The sequence below is a fragment of the Coccinella septempunctata genome, chromosome 2, assembly GCF_907165205.1.
Source record: "Coccinella septempunctata chromosome 2, icCocSept1.1, whole genome shotgun sequence".
Taxonomy (NCBI): Eukaryota; Metazoa; Arthropoda; class Insecta; order Coleoptera; family Coccinellidae; genus Coccinella; species Coccinella septempunctata.
The window spans coordinates 54557244-54576331 of NC_058190.1; the positions used below are offsets into that span (position 1 = coordinate 54557244).

The 19088-nt window shown below is 34.7% G+C and overlaps 3 protein-coding genes and 1 long non-coding RNA gene across 7 annotated transcripts; 2 read left to right on the forward strand and 2 right to left on the reverse strand.

The window, feature by feature from the left end:
• The first annotated feature begins 660 nt into the window (after positions 1-660).
• On the forward strand, positions 661-7969 carry LOC123308398. The gene is made up of 8 exons (XM_044891023.1): positions 661-909; positions 2028-2085; positions 2898-2949; positions 3454-3665; positions 6259-6401; positions 6512-6902; positions 6987-7148; positions 7335-7969. The coding sequence occupies exons 2-8, from the start codon at positions 2038-2040 to the stop codon at positions 7530-7532; spliced, it is 1206 nt and encodes a 401-aa protein (XP_044746958.1). The 5' UTR covers positions 661-909; positions 2028-2037; the 3' UTR covers positions 7533-7969.
• LOC123308399 (metaxin-2-like) lies at positions 7964-17504 on the reverse strand. Of its 3 annotated transcripts, none has more exons than XM_044891026.1 (7): positions 17364-17504; positions 17163-17299; positions 16868-17107; positions 16749-16812; positions 9945-10282; positions 9625-9866; positions 7964-8388 (listed from the first exon to the last, which is right to left on the reverse strand). In XM_044891026.1, exons 1-7 carry the CDS (start codon positions 17371-17373, stop codon positions 8226-8228), a joined length of 1194 nt encoding a protein of 397 aa, XP_044746961.1. In that variant the 5' UTR covers positions 17374-17504; the 3' UTR covers positions 7964-8225. The 3 variants fall into 3 exon arrangements, with proteins under 3 accessions (XP_044746961.1, XP_044746960.1, XP_044746962.1); XM_044891025.1 differs by lacking the exon at positions 7964-8388 and adding an exon at positions 8734-9401; XM_044891027.1 differs by lacking the exons at positions 7964-8388; positions 9625-9866; positions 9945-10282 and adding exons at positions 15113-15725; positions 15780-16121.
• On the reverse strand, positions 11138-11885 carry LOC123308402. The gene is made up of 2 exons (XR_006537118.1): positions 11587-11885; positions 11138-11488 (listed from the first exon to the last, which is right to left on the reverse strand). It is a non-coding gene; the product is annotated as an uncharacterized LOC123308402 (long non-coding RNA).
• On the forward strand, positions 12172-15125 carry LOC123308397 (PAN2-PAN3 deadenylation complex subunit pan3). Of its 2 annotated transcripts, XM_044891022.1 has the most exons (4): positions 12172-12376; positions 12491-12912; positions 12969-13334; positions 13479-15125. In XM_044891022.1, exons 2-4 carry the CDS (start codon positions 12519-12521, stop codon positions 14684-14686), a joined length of 1968 nt encoding a protein of 655 aa, XP_044746957.1. In that variant the 5' UTR covers positions 12172-12376; positions 12491-12518; the 3' UTR covers positions 14687-15125. The 2 variants fall into 2 exon arrangements, with proteins under 2 accessions (XP_044746957.1, XP_044746956.1); XM_044891021.1 differs by having other exon boundaries at positions 12172-12912.
• Positions 17505-19088: the final 1584 nt, after the last annotated feature.

Below are 19088 nucleotides of genomic sequence, written 5' to 3' on the forward strand. Positions count from 1 at the left end.
ATTTGTCAATGAAATTGCACATGTTGGAATTTTTTCAACCCTGAAATATGCCCAGAAAAGGTTTAAGTAGTAAAACTTCGGAAGGGTGTAAATTTTCCGGGGGGAGGTTTTTCAAAAAATTTTACACCAAATGTCCACTTGAATTTTCCTCAAAGAATCACCCCTTTCATTTTTCGGTGTAATTCAGATACACCTGTAGATGTACTTAAGGTATCTTTAATTGTAGATCCTCTGATGTTCCGCTCTTAAGGAAAATAGCATAAGTATTAGGTACCTATGTGTCATTTTCTATCAATAATGACTTTCATAAGAAAAAAAATCCAATACATCCTACGCATTCTAAAACTCTAAATAAGACGATGACGTAACATTTATCCATATTTGCCACGTTGAGGTCGAAATCTCATGATATGGGTACCAGTTTTCGTTCTTAACCTGACGTTGAAGTCTCCGAAGTTTTGGGATATATCTTTTATTTCAAAATCTGTTCCATGATTAACATAGCATTTTAATGAAATTATACATTAATTAGCTATAATAAATGCTCAACTTTGTGACAAAATATGAGATTTCAAATCTTCTCGCGGATCAGAATGATCGACTCTTAGTATGTGTAGGTGAAACGAGTGGTTGCAAGCGACAACGTTGAGTGGAAATGCAGGTATTCTTGTCAGTTGTTCTTCGTAACGGGTTGGATGATGTGTTGATAGGTATTTGCGGAAAACGAAATGTCCTCTGGTATTTCGTGAAACTAAATTTCTTGCTGGATAATTCTTGAAAACGGTAAGAAGCTTACCGAAATATGGTGTAAAATTGTGCCACTCCGACCATAAGAACCGTCAATTTCTGGATTATTTCTCTTAGCACTCACCAGTAGGATTTCTCGTCATCGTCTCCTTGTCTTCGAAGGTGAGCCTTGATTGTCTTATATGTCTATTAATATTTTATTTATTTATTGTGTGAAAAACTGAGTATGCATAGATACATGATTAATTAGGTACATTTCGATTAATTGAAATTGGTGTGTAGCTATGTAACTTGGTAATTTAAGGTGGGTAACACACTCAATTGTAGTGGGTTCAATAGTATACCTTGAATGGGCATATCGTTTTCATATGAAATTTTATTGAAAATATTTCAAATAAAAAATTTTCTACCATAGTGTGGATGCAAAGAATATTTTGAGTGTTCTGTGATTTTTAATTTTGCCTAATATCAAAGAATTGATGATACTCTTTGGTAATATTCCCATAGATTTATTATAGGTCCATGAATATTCCAGGTATCATAGAGTTTGTCCCTACCAAACATAGAATTTTCATTCATGCTGCATTCTACTTAACTCATGAAATCTTTTCCGTGATGAATAAATAAATTATAAGAGTGAATTAGTAAGAAAAATTCGTCTAGTTATTAATGTACAACAGTTGTCTCTGCTTATATCACAGATACTTATATAGGCACAACGAATTTTTATTGAAATGATTTCCTGAATTTCAATATTTCCCAATTTCTGAATTACCCACAAAGTAGTCATTATAAATGTATAATAATAAGTACCTATATAGATAAGGATTCAAACATGTTTTTAATAAATGAACATGGGATATCGTATGCGAATTCTAATTTTAATTTTCATTAGGATATTTTACGTAGAATTTGATGTTTATCATATTTTGGGAGGTCGTTAACAATCGAAATTTTCATAGGTCTAACTATGAGGAATGTATAATAATTATTGACATTTTCCTTTTTTTTACTGCTAAATAGAAAATTATTAATTTGTCTTCTATAATTTATCTAGATAATAATGCGAATATTCGTGACTCAATCCAAGTCTTGTATACCTATACATGTACGACATACTAGGTATACCACAAAAGAGAGGAAAGCACGTAATACTACAAAATGTTGATATAATCGCGTGTTGTGTTTCATTACAAAGACAATCGCAATTCATTTTGATTTACTCGCAAATGTCCCACCTGACAATCTATATCTGTTTGACCGCTTTCTATTTCTTTCAGGACTGACACAATGGAATTATTCGCTTCTACCATTTTCCTTGCCATTTTTACCTTATTGGTAAGTATACAAATGAACGAAGCGAAGTTATTCACGGCTGATTATGTGAAAAAAAAGTTCCATCCATGTATGATAATTTAGATAGATGACATTCAGGCACAAGTTTCTATCAGCATATGGAAAATTGCATAATCCTGCATGAGTTATAATTTCAGTTCCAATAAATATATTAAGAAAATCGTTAAGGTATCATCATTAGGTATACTTTTATTTTTTTTACTATATTCCCAACTCCTTAGGGTAGCAGATATCTTTAATTGGAATCGACATATTTTTTCGGAAAATTTGATTCGACCTGTAATCTCAAGCATTTCGTGGAAAGAGAGACCAAAAAAAAAGTAGAAAATAATCGCGGGCGTTTGGCAAGGCTGTTCGATTGAGTTACATCAATTTTAATGGGTTCTTACTCCTTTTTTTCAAGGTGGACTAGCTCATTAATGTCGTCTTTGCCTAGTGTTGGTATAAAGTAGGTGGCGATTCCTGATGTGTAAAAATAATACCTATAATGATCAAAACCTCAACTCTTTTATGATTCATACTTTTCCACTTCTCAATTTTATTACTGTCTGTTTCTGGTAAATGAAAGACGGACGCTATTTTTCGACAAGGAATCACTTCATTTGAGCAGTAAAAAATACACTAAATATGAACTTTTGATAATGATGATTGAAACAAGATTTGTTTAACGTACCTATTACGATTTTTTTGATTTGATCCAGGAGAATGACAATCTGTAGATATTACCGTACTGTGTCAGCTACAATGCCGTCTCAGCATTGTGAAGTTATTGATTCGTTTTTCAAAACTTTCAGGAAATTAATTCACACCTATCAATCGATGCTGCCAATCTTCCAACAGCACCAAGTAAGTACACTCAAAGAATTATTATCGATCATCAAAAATTGACGATGTGTGTATGTGTGCTGTAGTTATTAATCCAATAAGGAGTGTAGAGGTATAATAATTAACAATATTTTTTAGCAGTTTTTGTATCTCGAATGAAAATGTTTGTCCAAAGAATATCCTTTCCTTTTTTTTCGGATATGTGTCGCGTAGCTACTTATATCTGATGAACATCTACGAAGAAAAAATCTCTATATGACCTAGCGGAGTAATATACCGTTAACTCTTAACGAAACTTGAACTGCATGATTTTCAGTTGACCTTACCCCAAGGGGATCTACATAACGATACAGGTTTAGTTATGGACATTTGCAGATGATGGCATACGATGACCAAAATCGGAAATAACAAAGTTCCATCGGGGGAACGCTCAATGGCGATTCGCATTTCTTAGATTTTTGAAATTTCATTCATTTCTTCAATTTTTTGAGTTTCCATGAGAATCCTTCATCGATACCATTTCAGGTTCGCCCGAAATACCAACAGATGTGAGCGTGACATGCAACAGTGATCAGATCGAAGTGAAAATTAACACTAGATCTGGAAGATTCAATGGGATGATTTATCCCAGAGGACTTTCGAAGAACAGCACTTGCATGGGAGAATGGGTGCAGAGACCTGCCCCAATTCGATATAATCTGCCTCTCAGAGGATGCAACACCATGAGCACGGAACTGGTGAGAAATGTTCCTTATTTCACCTATTTACTACGTTTAAAACGACTCTTCTTCTTTATCATATTGAGAAGTTGAATTTTAAAGAATTTTTACAACTTTCTCTCAAAAGATTCAAATGAAAAGTTTCCGACTTTCGAAAAAGGATGGCATTACCAGAAAGTTTAAGTTGAAATCGTAAGTTTGGTTATTATCTGATTACAAAACTTCGAAGTATGTATATTCACATACTATCTATATTAGTGAAGCATATATACATGTAAATATAAGGTGATGAAAATCAAAAGTTACAGTCATAATGGATTTATTTATTACTTGTATATACGAAACTCATAACATTTTCAAAAATGTTAATATGTGCGGAGTTTCAAACAAAGTAATATGCCTACATAAATTCTTTACAGTAGGCGATATACCTAACATTCATAAACGACGCGAATTTTTTCCAAGTGTCAGCCCAAGGTTTTATATTGCCTTGCGAATTAGAAAGTGTCTAGGTATCGAATACATTAATATCCAGTCACCATCAGAGGTATGGAACAAGGGGGCGATATTTTCGAATTGTGTTTCATAATTTTATTATTCATTGGTTGTGTAATATGTTCAATCACAATCAAAATTCATTCTTCTCATTTTGTGACCGATTTTCTCAGAACACTGCATTGAAAAGATGCAGATAATATAATATGGTTACATATTACAAGGTTTTTCAATTTTTTTTCTATTTCCTCCATACATTGGACATTTCTGCAGAAGTATCCTTCGTTAAATATGAATTTTGTTACTTTTTTTGTGGATAAGTTTATTCTGCTCTCAATTTTGTATAAACTATAAAGTTTGGCGATTTATTCGACCTACCAGGTATACGTTCTTTGACCCCTTACCTCTTCAGCAGGCAGGAGGTACTGGGTAGTCGCATCGCCTGAACGAGCAACGAAGGCCCAGAATGCTATCGCTGTTTTTCAAGCGATTCGAGAATCGTCTGAAGTTCAGACCGGTTTTGCAACTTGCAAGACGAAATTGGTCTTCCTCACGGCATCGGTTATGATTCAGAAAAAGGAATCATTGTCTACGAGACATCTCCCCGTTAAGGAATAAAATTTATAAATGAGGTCGTTTTCAATGAACCTATTTATCCATTGTTTCACTCACTGAAGATGGAGTGTTTTTGGCCTCGGGATCTCAAGCCACGTGAGCTCATCCTTATTTCTAAGTGATGTATATCATCCGTAAAAGAGCACTGATACCATCAGTGTGGCCCAATGGAGTGTTGGTCTGGTGACCCATTCAAATACTTCAGACCAAACTTTTTTGACGTGATCTTGTCCAAAACTATTATTTTTGGATTTCGACGGCAGAATGATTTGCATCCGATCGCAGTCATAATTATTGAACGATAGGTAGCTCCCAATTTTGTTTGAGATCGTTTCAGAAGGTGAAATCGTCATTTATAGCAACCGTTGTGTAAAACGATCATTACGCGACGAAGAAACGTTACGAAACAAGGCGTGAGCAGACAAGTCGCCAATACTTGACCTTCTTGCCCAAGGCGGAGCAGTTTAGAGCTCAATACATGTCTGTTTCATACATTTCAGTAATATTTCGAGCAATCTGATCTACATAGGCACAAACAGTTCAACTAAAAAAAATATACCTTGAAGGGAATAGGTGAAAGGTGGAAAGTTTGATCAGATTGGAAAATGAATTTTCTGGTTTGAAGATGTCGTTCAGTCGTTGACTCTTCGATAAGATACGCCTACAGTGGCTCGAAGACGCTGTATAATCAAGCTCAAAACGAAAGTTGCAAAAAGACAACTTTCAGGTGTTTTTGTATGTATTAGAATTGTTTATAAATTCAAAGGGGAACATTCATGTACTATAGTAAATCGCAAGACAATGATCTCATGTTGATAAGTTTCCTTGTGTGGAACGTTTCGACCTCATCTTCAAGGTTGTGAATGAATTTAATATGAGACAATGATGCGATTTGTCCTATTTATATTAGATGGTTTATTACCGATTACTCACTTTAATTTTCTTCCGTATTATGCAGAATTACATCGTGAGAACCTCAATATGAACAAGTATAAAAAAAACCTTAAGGTTATCCTTCAACTAAAAAAATTATCGGTCTTCTTCCTTAATTATAACTGTAAATAATTGATAAATCCGTTATTCTCAGATAAAATTTTAATGATTAGCTTCCATTGAACAAGTTTACTATATTATCTATCAATAGTGAAGGTAGTTTGTTTAATTTGTACATATTCTATCAATTGCACGCGATGCCCGACCTTTTTTTGTCAATTTTTCTGGCTAATTAATAGTGATCTCTGGGGACTTTTTGCAGAATTCAAGAACCCTCATAATTTATAGGATTGATGTGGCTGATACTTGACGAATATCCATAGTTGAACTTAAAACAGATTATATACGATTTTCACAAAAATGAGTTTTCAAACCACGACATGATCTGTTTTAAATTCTTCAACTTTCATTCGAAGAGTGAAGCTTTGAAAAAATTAAATCAAATGTTATTATTTGAGTAATATTCTGGGGACATTAATAAATAATGTATTTTCCTTTATAATTTCAGGATGATGGTGGAATTGAATACTTCAATACCATAGTCGTCCAACCACATCTGAAACTTGTTACGAACCAAGGTCGAGGCTTTCACATACGATGCAGATACAACACCCGAAATAATACTGTGATGAATGATTCACTGAAAGTCGAGTAAGTGAAAAAAATACGCATTTTAATACCGTTTTCAAGTATGTTCAGCAGAAAATAAACTCTGCTTTTTTGCCTGCTCGTCAAAATTCTAAGGACTGTTCGATTTTCAGTTTGATGGCGGCAGATACATTGGTAGCGAACGCGCCCATGCCAGGATGCAGCATGCGAATATATTCGGATTCGAAAAGGAAAGAAGTGGCGGAAAATGTAAAGATCGGCGATCCGTTAACACTCGATATCACGCTGGATCAACAGGATGTGTATGGACTGTGGGTGACCGACTGTCTCGTCAGGGACGGATTGGGTTGGGGCGAACAGAAGCTGATAAATCGAGATGGATGTCCTTTAGATCCGGAAATTATGGGACTGTTCGAATATAGCGAGAACAAGACGAGAGCCACCGTCAAGTTTCAGGCGCACAAGTTTCCCTATACTCCTTCCGTCTATTATCAGTGCAATGTCAAACTATGCCTGAAGGCAGATGGCGGATGCAATATTGCCGTGAGTTGAACTTTTTTTCTCGTCATTCAAATAGCAGGTGATAAGGATGAAAAGCAGAAAGAAGATTTTTTTTTTCATTTCCAGCCTCCGAATTGCGGACCCAAGATTGGTGAAAATCGTGTCCGCAGACAAGCTCCCGATCCCAGCGAAGGCATTCCGGCGACCATCGAAGTGTACAGCGGGCTTTACGTAAACGAAGCTAACGACCTTGCCAAGCCAGAAGAAGACGGCGTCTATAGCGAGAAGGTAACTTGAGAATTATAAATATATACCTTTGATTTTGATCGTCACACATTCATTAACAATTCTTAAGCAGTAAACGTAGGCTGCTTCCTATCCAAGGCGGATGTGTGTGTCGATTTGAATTTTCTTTTTTTTTCGTCCGAATCTAAGACTATTGATTCCTTCATCATGGTTCAATTTTATTTTTAGACTTCCGACGATACCATATGCATCTCACAGAGAACATTTGCGATAGGAATATGCGTTGCAGGACTAATACTGATGGTTTGTGTTGTATTCGCGACCATGTGTTTGATGGCGAGAAGGAGACCGAAGACAACCTCGCATCTAGGAAGTTCCATCTACAGCGGACCATACACAAATACCGCTTACAGTCATACTTCTTAACATCTCAAAGTATAATACTTTAATGAACAATAGAAAATGGTGTCGCAATCTTAAATTTGCCATTTTCTCAAGTAAGAATAAGTCAGTATAGATACTTATACACATATAACCCAAACAATTGCCATCTTTTTCCTAAGAAGCAGAATTTATTTAGAAAAATTGTGATTTTCACATGATTATCTTAAGGGGTAGGTGGAGGAATTTATTATCTCTTTCTCTATAAGGTAATGTTCATTGATATTAAATATTATATGTTCCATGAATATTACTTTATGTCTCAACACATGAAATGCATGTGTTTTTGGTCTTGAATCACAGTAGCATTTTTTTTTTGCGTGTAAATAGTGGAAATGTTATTCTGGCTCTTGACCTAGAGGAACCTTGAATTATAAATGAGAGCATTTATGTGATCAGGATGAATAAATGATTTGTTCACATTTGCTTTTTTATTGACTACAAGTTTTTATCCAAGTTAACATTATTATTCCCTCTGTTTTGAGGAAGCAACGTATTTCAGTTTATTATGATAAAGAATCATATTTTCTAAATATATACTCATTAGGTATTTCGAGTATAATTTATCTCCAAGCAGTCTTGAAATTCACAATTTCCTCAATTCCCTAATAACACTACACTGAATATTGTAAACGCATCATATTTTTGGAAAGCAGCAAGAAAATGTACTTCCTACTCCTAATGCTTAGTTTCTTTTTTAAAATACTCCTTTTCAATTCTTTGAATCAAATTTATGAGAGTTGGGTACTTTCTTGCGATATTGGCGAAACTATTGTTTGGCAAAGGCGTAGTGAGTATGGTGAAAAAATGGCCAAACACCAAGGCATCTAACTCAGTTGGACTGTAACAAAAATCGAGTATTTTGATGATTTCAATAAAAGATCAATACAGACATTTTATCAAGAAATGCAAATGGAAATTACAAAACCCACTTATCTGCAATTATAACAAATTTGTTAATTTCAAATATGACTAAATGCAAAAGTCCTGAGTTTCTGACGCGTTGTGAAGGTGTGATAATGTTAGTAATAAAGAATCTGTTGTTGTTTGTTACTTAGAAGCGATGAGGCATCAGAATAAACATCCCATGCATGCAACAAACATCTCTGGCAAACAACCAAAACTTGGTCTTTTTTTTTTTCAACAGGCTGTCTAAATTTCTGATGATTGGTGTGCCAAACTCATATTCTTGCTAATCTGTTGTAATTTTGTTCGAACACTTCGATTACAATGAAAAATATATACACTTGCAGAATTTTTGATGGACATTCTCTCTATGAGGTAAGATTTAAATGAAAGTTTTACTTATGTACAGTTCCATAATCAAATGTAAGTTGCTTGAAACTTCCATTAGTGTAATTTTTAGAAGTGTTAAAAGAAGCTTTAAAATTAAAGGGACTTTAACTTTGATTATGAACCTGTCTGTAAGAGAGATCCTGTCATATCTCCTCACTGCATAAAAAAAATGCAATCTTGCACCTGCTGAAATTGCCATACTCGAAATTTCCATAATTTTGAATAGCCAAATTGAATATTAAGATACTTCATATTTTTGTTTAAAATGTGGTGAACTCATTGATCATATTAAATGAAAAATTATTAAATACTTATTTAAAAATTAAGAACAAGTATTTCTTTAATAATTTTAATATAATTCATGAAATCGAAACGAATTTCAGTCTACTTTAATGATCACATAATTCAAATGGCAGTAGATCCAGCAAATTGCATATCCTCTTACAATGTCTCAAGAGAGGTTGAAATTTCTTGAGAATATTCTGAAATTCTTTTGAGTGAAAACTGGAGGTATACATACTGTATACATGTCCAAAGACAAGTGCATCTAATTCAGTTCTAGAATGACATAAAAAAATAATTTACTCATAATAAACTGGGCTGTGAACAAACAAAACTTGAACCTTTCTCAGAAAATATGATTTAAAATTTTCAATCTTTGGAAAGATGAATTTGAATTCCTAGAAAAGCATAATTTGAACAGACAAAACATTCATCCTCAATTTTCCAAGGCCAATTTTCAACTATAATAAAATAAGTAAAACACTTTTCAGGAACTCACCGATTTCCAAAAAAATATTCCTTGTTGTCCAAACGATCTGACAATGCCTGACAAGCATTTTCAACTTCTTGAAAAACTTCTTCGAGTTTCTTATCATACCAATTCCAGACTTTCAGATTTTTTATAACAGCTCTTCGTTTTGTCCAGTTCTGGATATGATTGAGAGGCCAGGGATAAACTGATCCATGCCTAATACTAGTAACATCATTATATGTTTCGTTATCCATCCAACAGATATATAGCTAAATATAATTAAATAATTAAACTATAATGAGACTTAGGTAAAACTTGGATTTAAAATGGTGAGAAAGAAAAATCACCTCAGCTTTTTCTAAAACATTATGGATAAGGCACATGTAGGCTCTCATATCAGATTTCTCCTCATTATCTAACTTTTCAGTTAGAGTTATGCCTCTATTATTGACAAACTGTACTATTCCTTCAAGTTCAGATACCACAAATGCTCCACATTTAATAAAGGGAACTTTTCCTGTTGGAGACATTGCTTCAGCATTTGCTCTTGAATCAACGGTATAATTCAGTTGACACATTCTTAAAAATGCTTGAACTGCAAGGCAGTTTGCATTATCTGGTAATAATATTTGTTCCACTTCATAAGGTTGATAAAGTTTCACATCATTGGGCCATGGCTCCTGAGCTAAAAATGGAAATCTTCTAAATATTTACATTGGATGCTGAAATCAGTGATTATATACCCCCAAGTTCAATAGTAAATTTTTCAGCAATGAACTTAGGAGTTACTGCAGGAAGTTTGGGTGTAGTTTCAGGCTTCGACATTGCTTCTAATTTTTGATAAAAAATTAACTTAACTCAGAGTCTCTCATAGACCTAATAATACATGGACAGGCCTTCACGTGGTTTTCCCGTTCACCGCATCGAGGAATACCCACGAGAGAGAGGGGGGGTGGTAGAAAAGAGAGATAACAGTAGCAAAGAGTAACTGGTTACTCTTTGACAGTAGTCCCTGGTAGTAAACGTCAAGCTGGTAGCTGGTAGAGAATAAATCAACGTTGCCGCTTCCAGCAAGTTATCGAGTAAACTCGGGAATTCTACCAGTCCGCTGATCCTCCATGTTGCATTTTTGGGTGGTTGTCGGTAGATTTATAGATTTTCTATTAATTTGTAGCAATTTTTGTACTGAAATCAACTATATTTTTCTCGTATTGAAACTTTCAAGTGCTGATAAAATAATAGTTTCAGAGATTGGGAGTGAAAACCCTAAAAAGTTTATAAAAAAAAAATACTACCTGAAAATTTTTTTTTCTGATTTTTATTAATGTAGGAAAACTTGAGAGTTGTACAAAACAACAATATTATCTTATTCGTCAGGGTCTGATTTTATATACACTGAAATTAATCGTGATTTGGGAAGATGAAAGGACCCCTGCTTTGGGTTCTGGCTACACAGAGAAAAATTAATCGTTGAAGTGAATTTTTTTAAGCATTTTACCTTCCTTGAGCAAAAACATGGGTGGTATAGAGAAAAGGGCAATAATTTTAAGTATGTTTATTGATACTTTCACAAATAATATAAAATTTCCTGCTGGGGAAATATTTATATGATGATTAATCATTCACAATTTTTTTTTCAATTATTTTGATAGGTTCTCCATCAAGTGGTAAAGTTGCTCTTCTCTGGCACTCCTGGCATTAATATTTTACTGCTACTGTTTCTTTATCGTGTGGCTTTACAGTGTTAGATTTCTGTGACACTGATCAACAGAAAATATTGTGTTTTGAGTTTGCCGATGTCACAAGGCATACTGAATATCAACATAATTCACATCTCTTCTCTTTCTAATATTAAATCCAGATTGGAGTTTAGTATTTTCTTCGGACATGCCTTGAAATAGAATGTTATGGTAGATATGTAACTACTTCGTTTAGAACAACATTCTTTATAACATTCAATAATATATACTATCTCGAAATTCAAGTCACCTCTACATATTCTTGCTGTGGCCTTATGAAATATAGGAAGTAGATTAGGTATATTCCTTGTGATTGTTTGTAAATTATGTCTCATATGTACATAAAATAACAAAGAAACTCCTATATTGGTCTATTATTTCCAAAAATAAATCTCTTTCGCTTTATTAGCATGTAGCAGTCGATTCTAAAAACCTAGTTTTCTGCTAAATTGCTTGTGAGGAGAATGAAATATCGATTGAAAACACAGTAGCTGAACAGTAAACAATAAACATATGATTTTGACGTTTTCTACCATATGTCCATCTCTTTCTAACGTACTATTCGTGACCTCTCTCTCTCAGGGCCTGTCCATATTTTATTAGGTCTATGGAGTCTCTGACTTAACCTAAGTCCACTTTATTTTCGAAATTTTCTTGTTATCTGTGCCTACTAGAACAAAACACGAATAAACTACGCCTACTAGTAATTCAACTAATTCCTTACAAAACTAGCGTAGCCCATTCTGGATAGATGAAATCATTCTTTATAAGTTCTATGGAAGAATTCTGAATGTTCTATGCACTCTTAGGACTCTTTTCTATGACCGAAGCATAGACTTCTTTCTTTGTTCAATGGTAGAGATTATTCTGATTGACAATCAAATATTTATTCAACTTTCTTATTCAGGAAAATATTTCAGACGAGGGAGCAAGGTGCTCACCGATTTCTCCGACAAGTGGGCATCTGTTTTTTTTTGTGAAAAAATAAATATACGGTCTATTTATCCGTTGGTTCGAATAATTGACTCCAAAATGTCAAGGTGAAAAAATCACTAATTTCATAGTGAATAGAATAAGAATACTGTTTTAGACGAGTGAAAGTGCAGTTGAAATGAAACATATAGTTTTTCGTGAAACCCATTTTGTTCTTTTAGATTCACATATTGATTAATATAAAACCATATGCGAGATTTTTATAAAGGTGATTCTGAGTACGAAGTATCTGAAAGTATTTTTAATATTATGGACCATCCGATGTATTTGCGTTATTCTCCTTCTAATGGAGTGCCACAGGAGTCAAAACTGGCTAATTATATGACACCTCATGCTGATGATTTATCATTACGGCAAAGCTTTTCTTCTAAGCTTAATTTAGGACCATCAGGGACTCCCAAAAAAAGTTTAGTTCACAATCCTGAATTTATTCCAAAAACTTCCAGTACATCACCTTCATCCAGCTTATACATGTCATATGGTTCAACTGATAATTCTCATCTTAGTTTTGTAAGTGCAGCAGAAGACATTGATCATATTTCTTCCCATGTCACTCCTGAATCGTCTTCACCTCCGCATCCAGGTAACAATAGTTGAATAATTCACCTTATGAGTTTTTTCATTAATCTTTATGTGCAGTTAATTCAACAATGGAACTCTTGGAAAAAAGTGGCAGTAGCATACCCTACCAGGAAAATGTAGGAGGAACCACCTATTTTTACCATTCTACGGATCCACCTCCATTAGCAAATGATAATATTGCTAATAATGTTATAACCTCTGAGTACAAAGTGTATCCTGGTACACCAAGCCATGTAGATAGTCTTAAAAGGAAAGAAGATCATTCTTTTTTTGTATCTGAGAATATCAGGGCAGAAATTCTTAGTCAAAACATGCTCACACTTATGTTACCAGATCCACAAGTTACTGACCTCCCTCAAGAAATAGATGGCTACCATGAGCTTTGTCCATTAGAACCAATTTCTAATACTTCAGTTCATAAAGGTGAGTCATGCTTTCTTTAAATATTTTGAATTGCTTCATCCAAGATGAAACGATTTTTGGCTTCATAATATATTGCAGAAAGAAGTTTTTCTTTTCTATTTATTTTAATTATTGTATGTTTTGTAATAGACGGATTTCTGTTAGGTTACCAAACATCAATGTACAAGGCGACCCATGTTAAAACAGGAATGCACTATTGTCTCCGTAGGATCCATGGATTTCGATTACAGCATACAAAATCCATGATGTATGTAGATATTTGGAAGAAACTGATGCATTCTAACATTGTCCAGCTCAAAGAAGTGTTTACAACAAAAGCTTTTGGGGACAATTCCCTCGTTTTTATATACGACTTCCATCCGGGCTCTGAGACGTTACTCAACAAGCATTTCTCAACAGATCAGAATGAATATTGTGATCCTTTCCTCAATGACAATTCCACTCCGAGACCTTACAGTCACCAAAAGAACGAATTGCTAAGATATCAGGCTAACAACAAGCTTCCCGAGCCCCTCATCTGGAATTATATAATTCAGCTCACTTCAGCTTTGAGAGTTATCCATTCCAATAATTTAGCATGTAGAAGCTTAGATCCTACCAAGATTATCTTAACCTCTAAGAACCGATTGAGACTGAGTTGTCTGGGTGTGATGGATGTGATCTGCTTTGATCCGAATAGCATTAACCAGTTGGTACTGATGCAGCATTACCAACAAGAAGATTTGATGGCTCTTGGTAAGTTGGTCTTAGCGTTAGCTTGCAAATCCACCACTGCCGTTCAAAGAGAGAACATATCAATTGCTCTGGAATTAGTGGGCAGATCTTACACTCCAGATCTTCGAAACTTGATTATGTTTCTGTTATCCTCCCAACCGCCTAGAAGAAGCGTGACTGACCTCATGCCCATGATAGGAGCAAGATTTTATACCCAAATGGACAACCTTCAGAACAACATGGAAGTTTTGGAAAATGAACTGTCCAAAGAAATAGAAAATGGTCGTTTATTCAGACTTCTGAGTAAACTGTCTACCATAAATGAAAGACCCGAATTGAATATGGATGCCGCCTGGTCAGAAACGGGAGACAGGTACATGTTGAAACTTTTCAGAGACTATGTGTTCCATCAAGTAACAGAAGATGGTCGACCTTGGATAGACATGGCCCACATCGTTCAGTGCCTAAACAAACTGGACGCTGGTGTGCCAGAAAAAGTATGTCTCATGTCCAGAGACGAACAGAGCATACTAGTTGTTAGTTACTCTGAACTAAAACGATGTTTAGATCTATCCTTTGACGAAATCGCGAATGCAGCATTGATAGATGATGGATCTCATACTGAAAATAAGATTTAGGTTCAAATTTATGCTGTCGTCATTTCCAATGAATGACTGAATTGAGTTTAAGCGTGATACTTAAAATAAATTATTGTTATAATAATTTCTTGTTTCTTTATTCTTCAGGTGATGAAGACAAAATTCAAACAATGTAAAATATACATTTCCTAGAATCCAAGATACTCATAAGGACAGCTCAATTTTTTCATTCAAATCTGGAGATGCTCAGTATGTTGTCAATAATAGAATTTTTAAGTACATTGCGCAAAAGAAGAGGTTGTATTTTTTCGTATGGTTAGTGCTCTCATTTGATTCTTTTCAATATCAATTATTTTTAGGTCGGTGCATATTCAATTGAATAAGTCCAGTGATTGATTTATTTTGATCTTGAAATTTTATTTTATCATTTACTGTGAATTGGAGTCTTTCAAATAAATATATGTATATTTTACAAATACCTATATATTTCATTCCATTGCCACATTATATTATATTTGTTGGAAACAACTAGAGGCTTGTTTGTTCTATTTAGATGGAACAAACCACTTTAATCCACTCACTTACTGATCTCAAAAAAATTAATAGCATCCAAATTATTGAACTCAGAAAAATTATCTACCCCTCTAGGCAGGACTCAATAATCAAGGGTTTGCAGGTTCAAATCCTATCAGTACTTTTTTTAAATTCAGCAATATGTCTGCATGTGGTTAATCTAACTTCGATGTATTATTCACATACATTAAACGATCTTCTTGATGGCTTGAAATTCTGCCTAAAAGTTTTCTTTAAAACAGAGATCTGAATTGTTGCAAAACTCAATTTTTTTTTTGCCATCCATTTCTACGAGTTGAATAGGACAAATTCCATATTTCACAAAGTTATTGCCCCATTTCTAAAGATCGTTTTGTTGTAGCTTCCACAGCATCCATTATGGTACCTCTAATTCCTCCCTTTTCCAATGCATGAACTCCCGCAATTGTTGTACCTCCTGCAGAACAAACCTCATCTTTCAATTGTGCACTATGTTTTCCAGACTGTAGAACCATCTTTGCTGCTCCTAAAATTTGTGTAACCACATTCCTGCTCCTAAATTAGAGATACCAATACCTACCTAACATAGTTTGAGCTGCTAATTTTATAGCCTGCGATCTAGGAACCCCCATTTTAACCCCACCATCAGCCATTGCCTCAATAATAGTGTACATAAAAGCAGGACCACTACTAGAAATAGATGCCATTGCATTAATTTGGCTTTCTGGCACTTCTAAACACAATCCAGAAGATTCTAACAGAGTTCTAGTTAAATTGATATCTCCCACATCAACTAGTTCATTTGGAGAGAAAACACAACACCCTTCTCCAACATCTAATGGAGTATTGGGCATCACTCTCAACAATTTCATTGGCCTTCTGAAATGTTCTTCAATTTTGTTGATAGTTGTAGCAGCCAAAACTGAAATGAAGATTTTGTTTTCCCACAGTTCTATCTCTCCATGATTTATTTGACTAGCCACTAGACCAATTGCATGTGGTTTTACACATATAAATATGACATCACATAATCTGACAAGGGCATTATTACTCTCAGCTATATTGGCACCTCTTTCTTTAAAATATATCAAACGATCCACATGAGGTCCAGCCACAAAAACCTTATTGGCATTCACAAGTTTTTTGTTGATTATTCCATTGAAAATTGCTCTTGCCATGTTACCTCCTCCAATAAAACCAATATTTTGAGTAATTGGATGATTCGTTTTTTCTTCCATATTAGCGAAGGGGATCCTTGATATTATTTTATATTTGCTATATCAATTATTCTGAATAAATCTGATTTACGAATTTTTGATCGTAAAAAAGGGTCAAAGCGTCAAAGAAGTTAATCATAGATTCATCTGATTACTAATGAAGTTGTATACACAGATTACAGAGAATCTCTCTGTAATCTGTGGTGTCCCACTAATCCAGGTTAATCCGACCAATCCAGAGATATATCTCTGGACCAATCCGACAGAACAGAGTCTCTGCCACAGAACATATTATCACAGATTACAGAGTAGAACATATGACATATTCTTACCTGATTTTATGAAGGAATCAGGTCCAAGGAGGAATATATATTCTTTCGGTCGTTCGGGAACAGTCTATGGAAAATATAATTATGAAAAAAATATTTTCTATTCAATATTAACACAGTACCATTCGATTAATGTCTTCAATTTTTGCTACATTCGTTTTATTTTGATTTGACTGATTGAGTTTTATTATATTTTTGCTCTCCGATAATACTATGCTTTCATCCAATATTGAATTTTCTTCGTCCCCATGGTCAGCATCATATTCGATTTCTTCATTGCTCTCCTCTTCACTTTCACATTCTTCACTTGTACTGTCCTGTTGAGATATCGTGTTCTCTTCAGATTCCCCTTCCTCATCAATCTGAAAATAATTAAAATTTTATACAAGACTACGATTAAGTTTTCATCTGTCCCACATCATCCAGAACAATATCGTTCAAGTTGTCCGATGGAATCAACACATCTGTTTCATCTACGGTACTTGGTTCTGCATTTATTTCATTATCACCAGCTCCTAATTTCACATGATCATCACAAGTACAAGAGGGATTTCCTAAAATTCAACGACACATAAATGAAGATCGATTCATTCGTTCCCACGTATGTATATTTTTCACCTTCTTCCATAATTTAGCTATAACTGTTAATTTTAAAATAGAAACGTAATGATTATATAAACGTCATTGAAAAATTGATATTTCTCAATGAAAAATTCACTGAGGTATGATTATAAAAAAAGGAACTAATGAACAACTTCGTTATTAGCACTGAACAGCGAATTACAGATCAGTTCACTGGGAAAACTGATAGATATAAATGAGAAGTAAAAAAAAATGTCTACTATTTCTCGCATGGAGGTACCCAAATGATTTCGCGTGAATTTTTGTTTCGATGTAGACATGCAAAAAAATTGTGTTAGATTTTTGCTTGAATTATTTCAAGAATTTTAGAAAATCGAGTATTTTTGAAGAATGAAATTAATCTAACAACCGCGAGTTTCCGGCTTCCGCTCAAGATGACACAGGCGCTCTCCAGAGACCTCCAGGTTTCTCTTAAGTGTCTTAACGACTGACGTAATGACTTAGTCGCTCGAATACAAAGATATTAACAAAGATTCCTTCTTTCCTCTTTGATATTAGAGAGTTGAAGTGTGCACAATACGTTAGCCTGAACGTAAACGTTAACGTGAGAAATAACGTCAGATATAACGTTTACTTGTTGTGATGAAATTTGAGTTGAAGTGCTGCCATCATGAAACGTCAGACGTTAAACATAACCTATCAATTTGATTTTGCTTTCGTTTCGCGTGAACTCTCTTTTATCTAATATTGAGCTCCGACAGCTGGAATAACATTTGGAATATTGATGTTCTAATGATTTATATGCCTAATAAAGAGAATTTTCAGCTTGGAAGTATTTTATTATCAATGAAATGCTCAAGTGTTAGAGACATCAGAATTGCAGTGTAGTTTCAGCCATTTCCTTATGTACTGAATGTAATCTGATAACACAGTAATTTAACTTAATCCTTTTGATAACTTTCAAATCACTGCTGATTTCCTATAATTTTCGTTCATTATGAGAAAATACACAGGAAATGTAAACAATGACAGTTTGAGGTTATCGAGAATTGCATTTAACAATCAAAATTCGGCCATTCGCAAGTCATCGGTGCTACTCGTTTAACGTTCGGTTAACGTACGTCGATGTTTAAGGTATACGTGGGAGACCGCTAGTTTACGTAGGCCGTAAAGCTGACGCTAACGTTAACGTTAAAAACGGACGAATGAGCATGCGTAGATGTCAATTATAACGTTAACGTTTACGTTCATGGCTGCACTTCAACTCTCTATTAATATCTTTGCTCAAATAGCGCCGCTTAAAGACTCTTCGTCGCTTCACTCAGAAGTATGGGGGGTACCCTCCATACTCAGAAGTAGAGACAACTCTCTGGTTTCATCGCGAAAATATGGCTTTTGTGGACCACACATTAGTGTTCTGTGCCACACATCACCCGTCCGTTCCGATATTCCTGAACAGTACTGTCCAGAGACAGTTATCTCTGGTAGTGTCCATTGATTCGTTATTCAGTGGTACTGTCAGTATTTCAGAGTGCGTTGATTCAGAACGGTTGTAAACTGTACAGAGCAAGCGCAAATGGATTTTCGCTACCCTTAAATGGAATTGCGCTTGCTCTGTACAGTTCACAACCGTTGCAAACCACTACGATACAAACCATGGAGGTAGGAAAACATTGAACTCTCAAGAACTGGAATGGCCTCTTAGGTACCGAAATACGACGAAAAGTGTGTATAACTGAGACGGAAGATGTAGACTGTCAT

What these genes read in the sequence shown, in the direction of transcription:
- LOC123308397 (XM_044891021.1), top strand. Translation starts at nt 12,519, where the DNA reads ATGCGAGATTTTTATAAAGGTGATTCTGAGTACGAAGTATCTGAAAGT. An exon ending in GTCTTCACCTCCGCATCCAG is followed by an intron (nt 12,913 to 12,968) that starts GTAACAATAGTT and finishes CTTTATGTGCAG; the next exon opens with TTAATTCAACAATGGAACTC. An exon ending in TAATACTTCAGTTCATAAAG is followed by an intron (nt 13,335 to 13,478) that starts GTGAGTCATGCT and finishes GATTTCTGTTAG; the next exon opens with GTTACCAAACATCAATGTAC.
- LOC123308399 (XM_044891025.1), bottom strand. An exon ending in TTGAAGACATTAATCGAATG is followed by an intron (nt 16,813 to 16,867) that starts GTACTGTGTTAA and finishes TATTTTCCATAG; the next exon opens with ACTGTTCCCGAACGACCGAA. An exon ending in GAATATTTTTTTGGAAATCG is followed by an intron (nt 9,402 to 9,624) that starts GTGAGTTCCTGA and finishes ATGTCATTCTAG; the next exon opens with AACTGAATTAGATGCACTTG.
- LOC123308398 (XM_044891023.1), top strand. Translation starts at nt 2,038, where the DNA reads ATGGAATTATTCGCTTCTACCATTTTCCTTGCCATTTTTACCTTATTG. An exon ending in CAATCTTCCAACAGCACCAA is followed by an intron (nt 2,950 to 3,453) that starts GTAAGTACACTC and finishes ATACCATTTCAG; the next exon opens with GTTCGCCCGAAATACCAACA. An exon ending in AATGATTCACTGAAAGTCGA is followed by an intron (nt 6,402 to 6,511) that starts GTAAGTGAAAAA and finishes TTCGATTTTCAG; the next exon opens with TTTGATGGCGGCAGATACAT.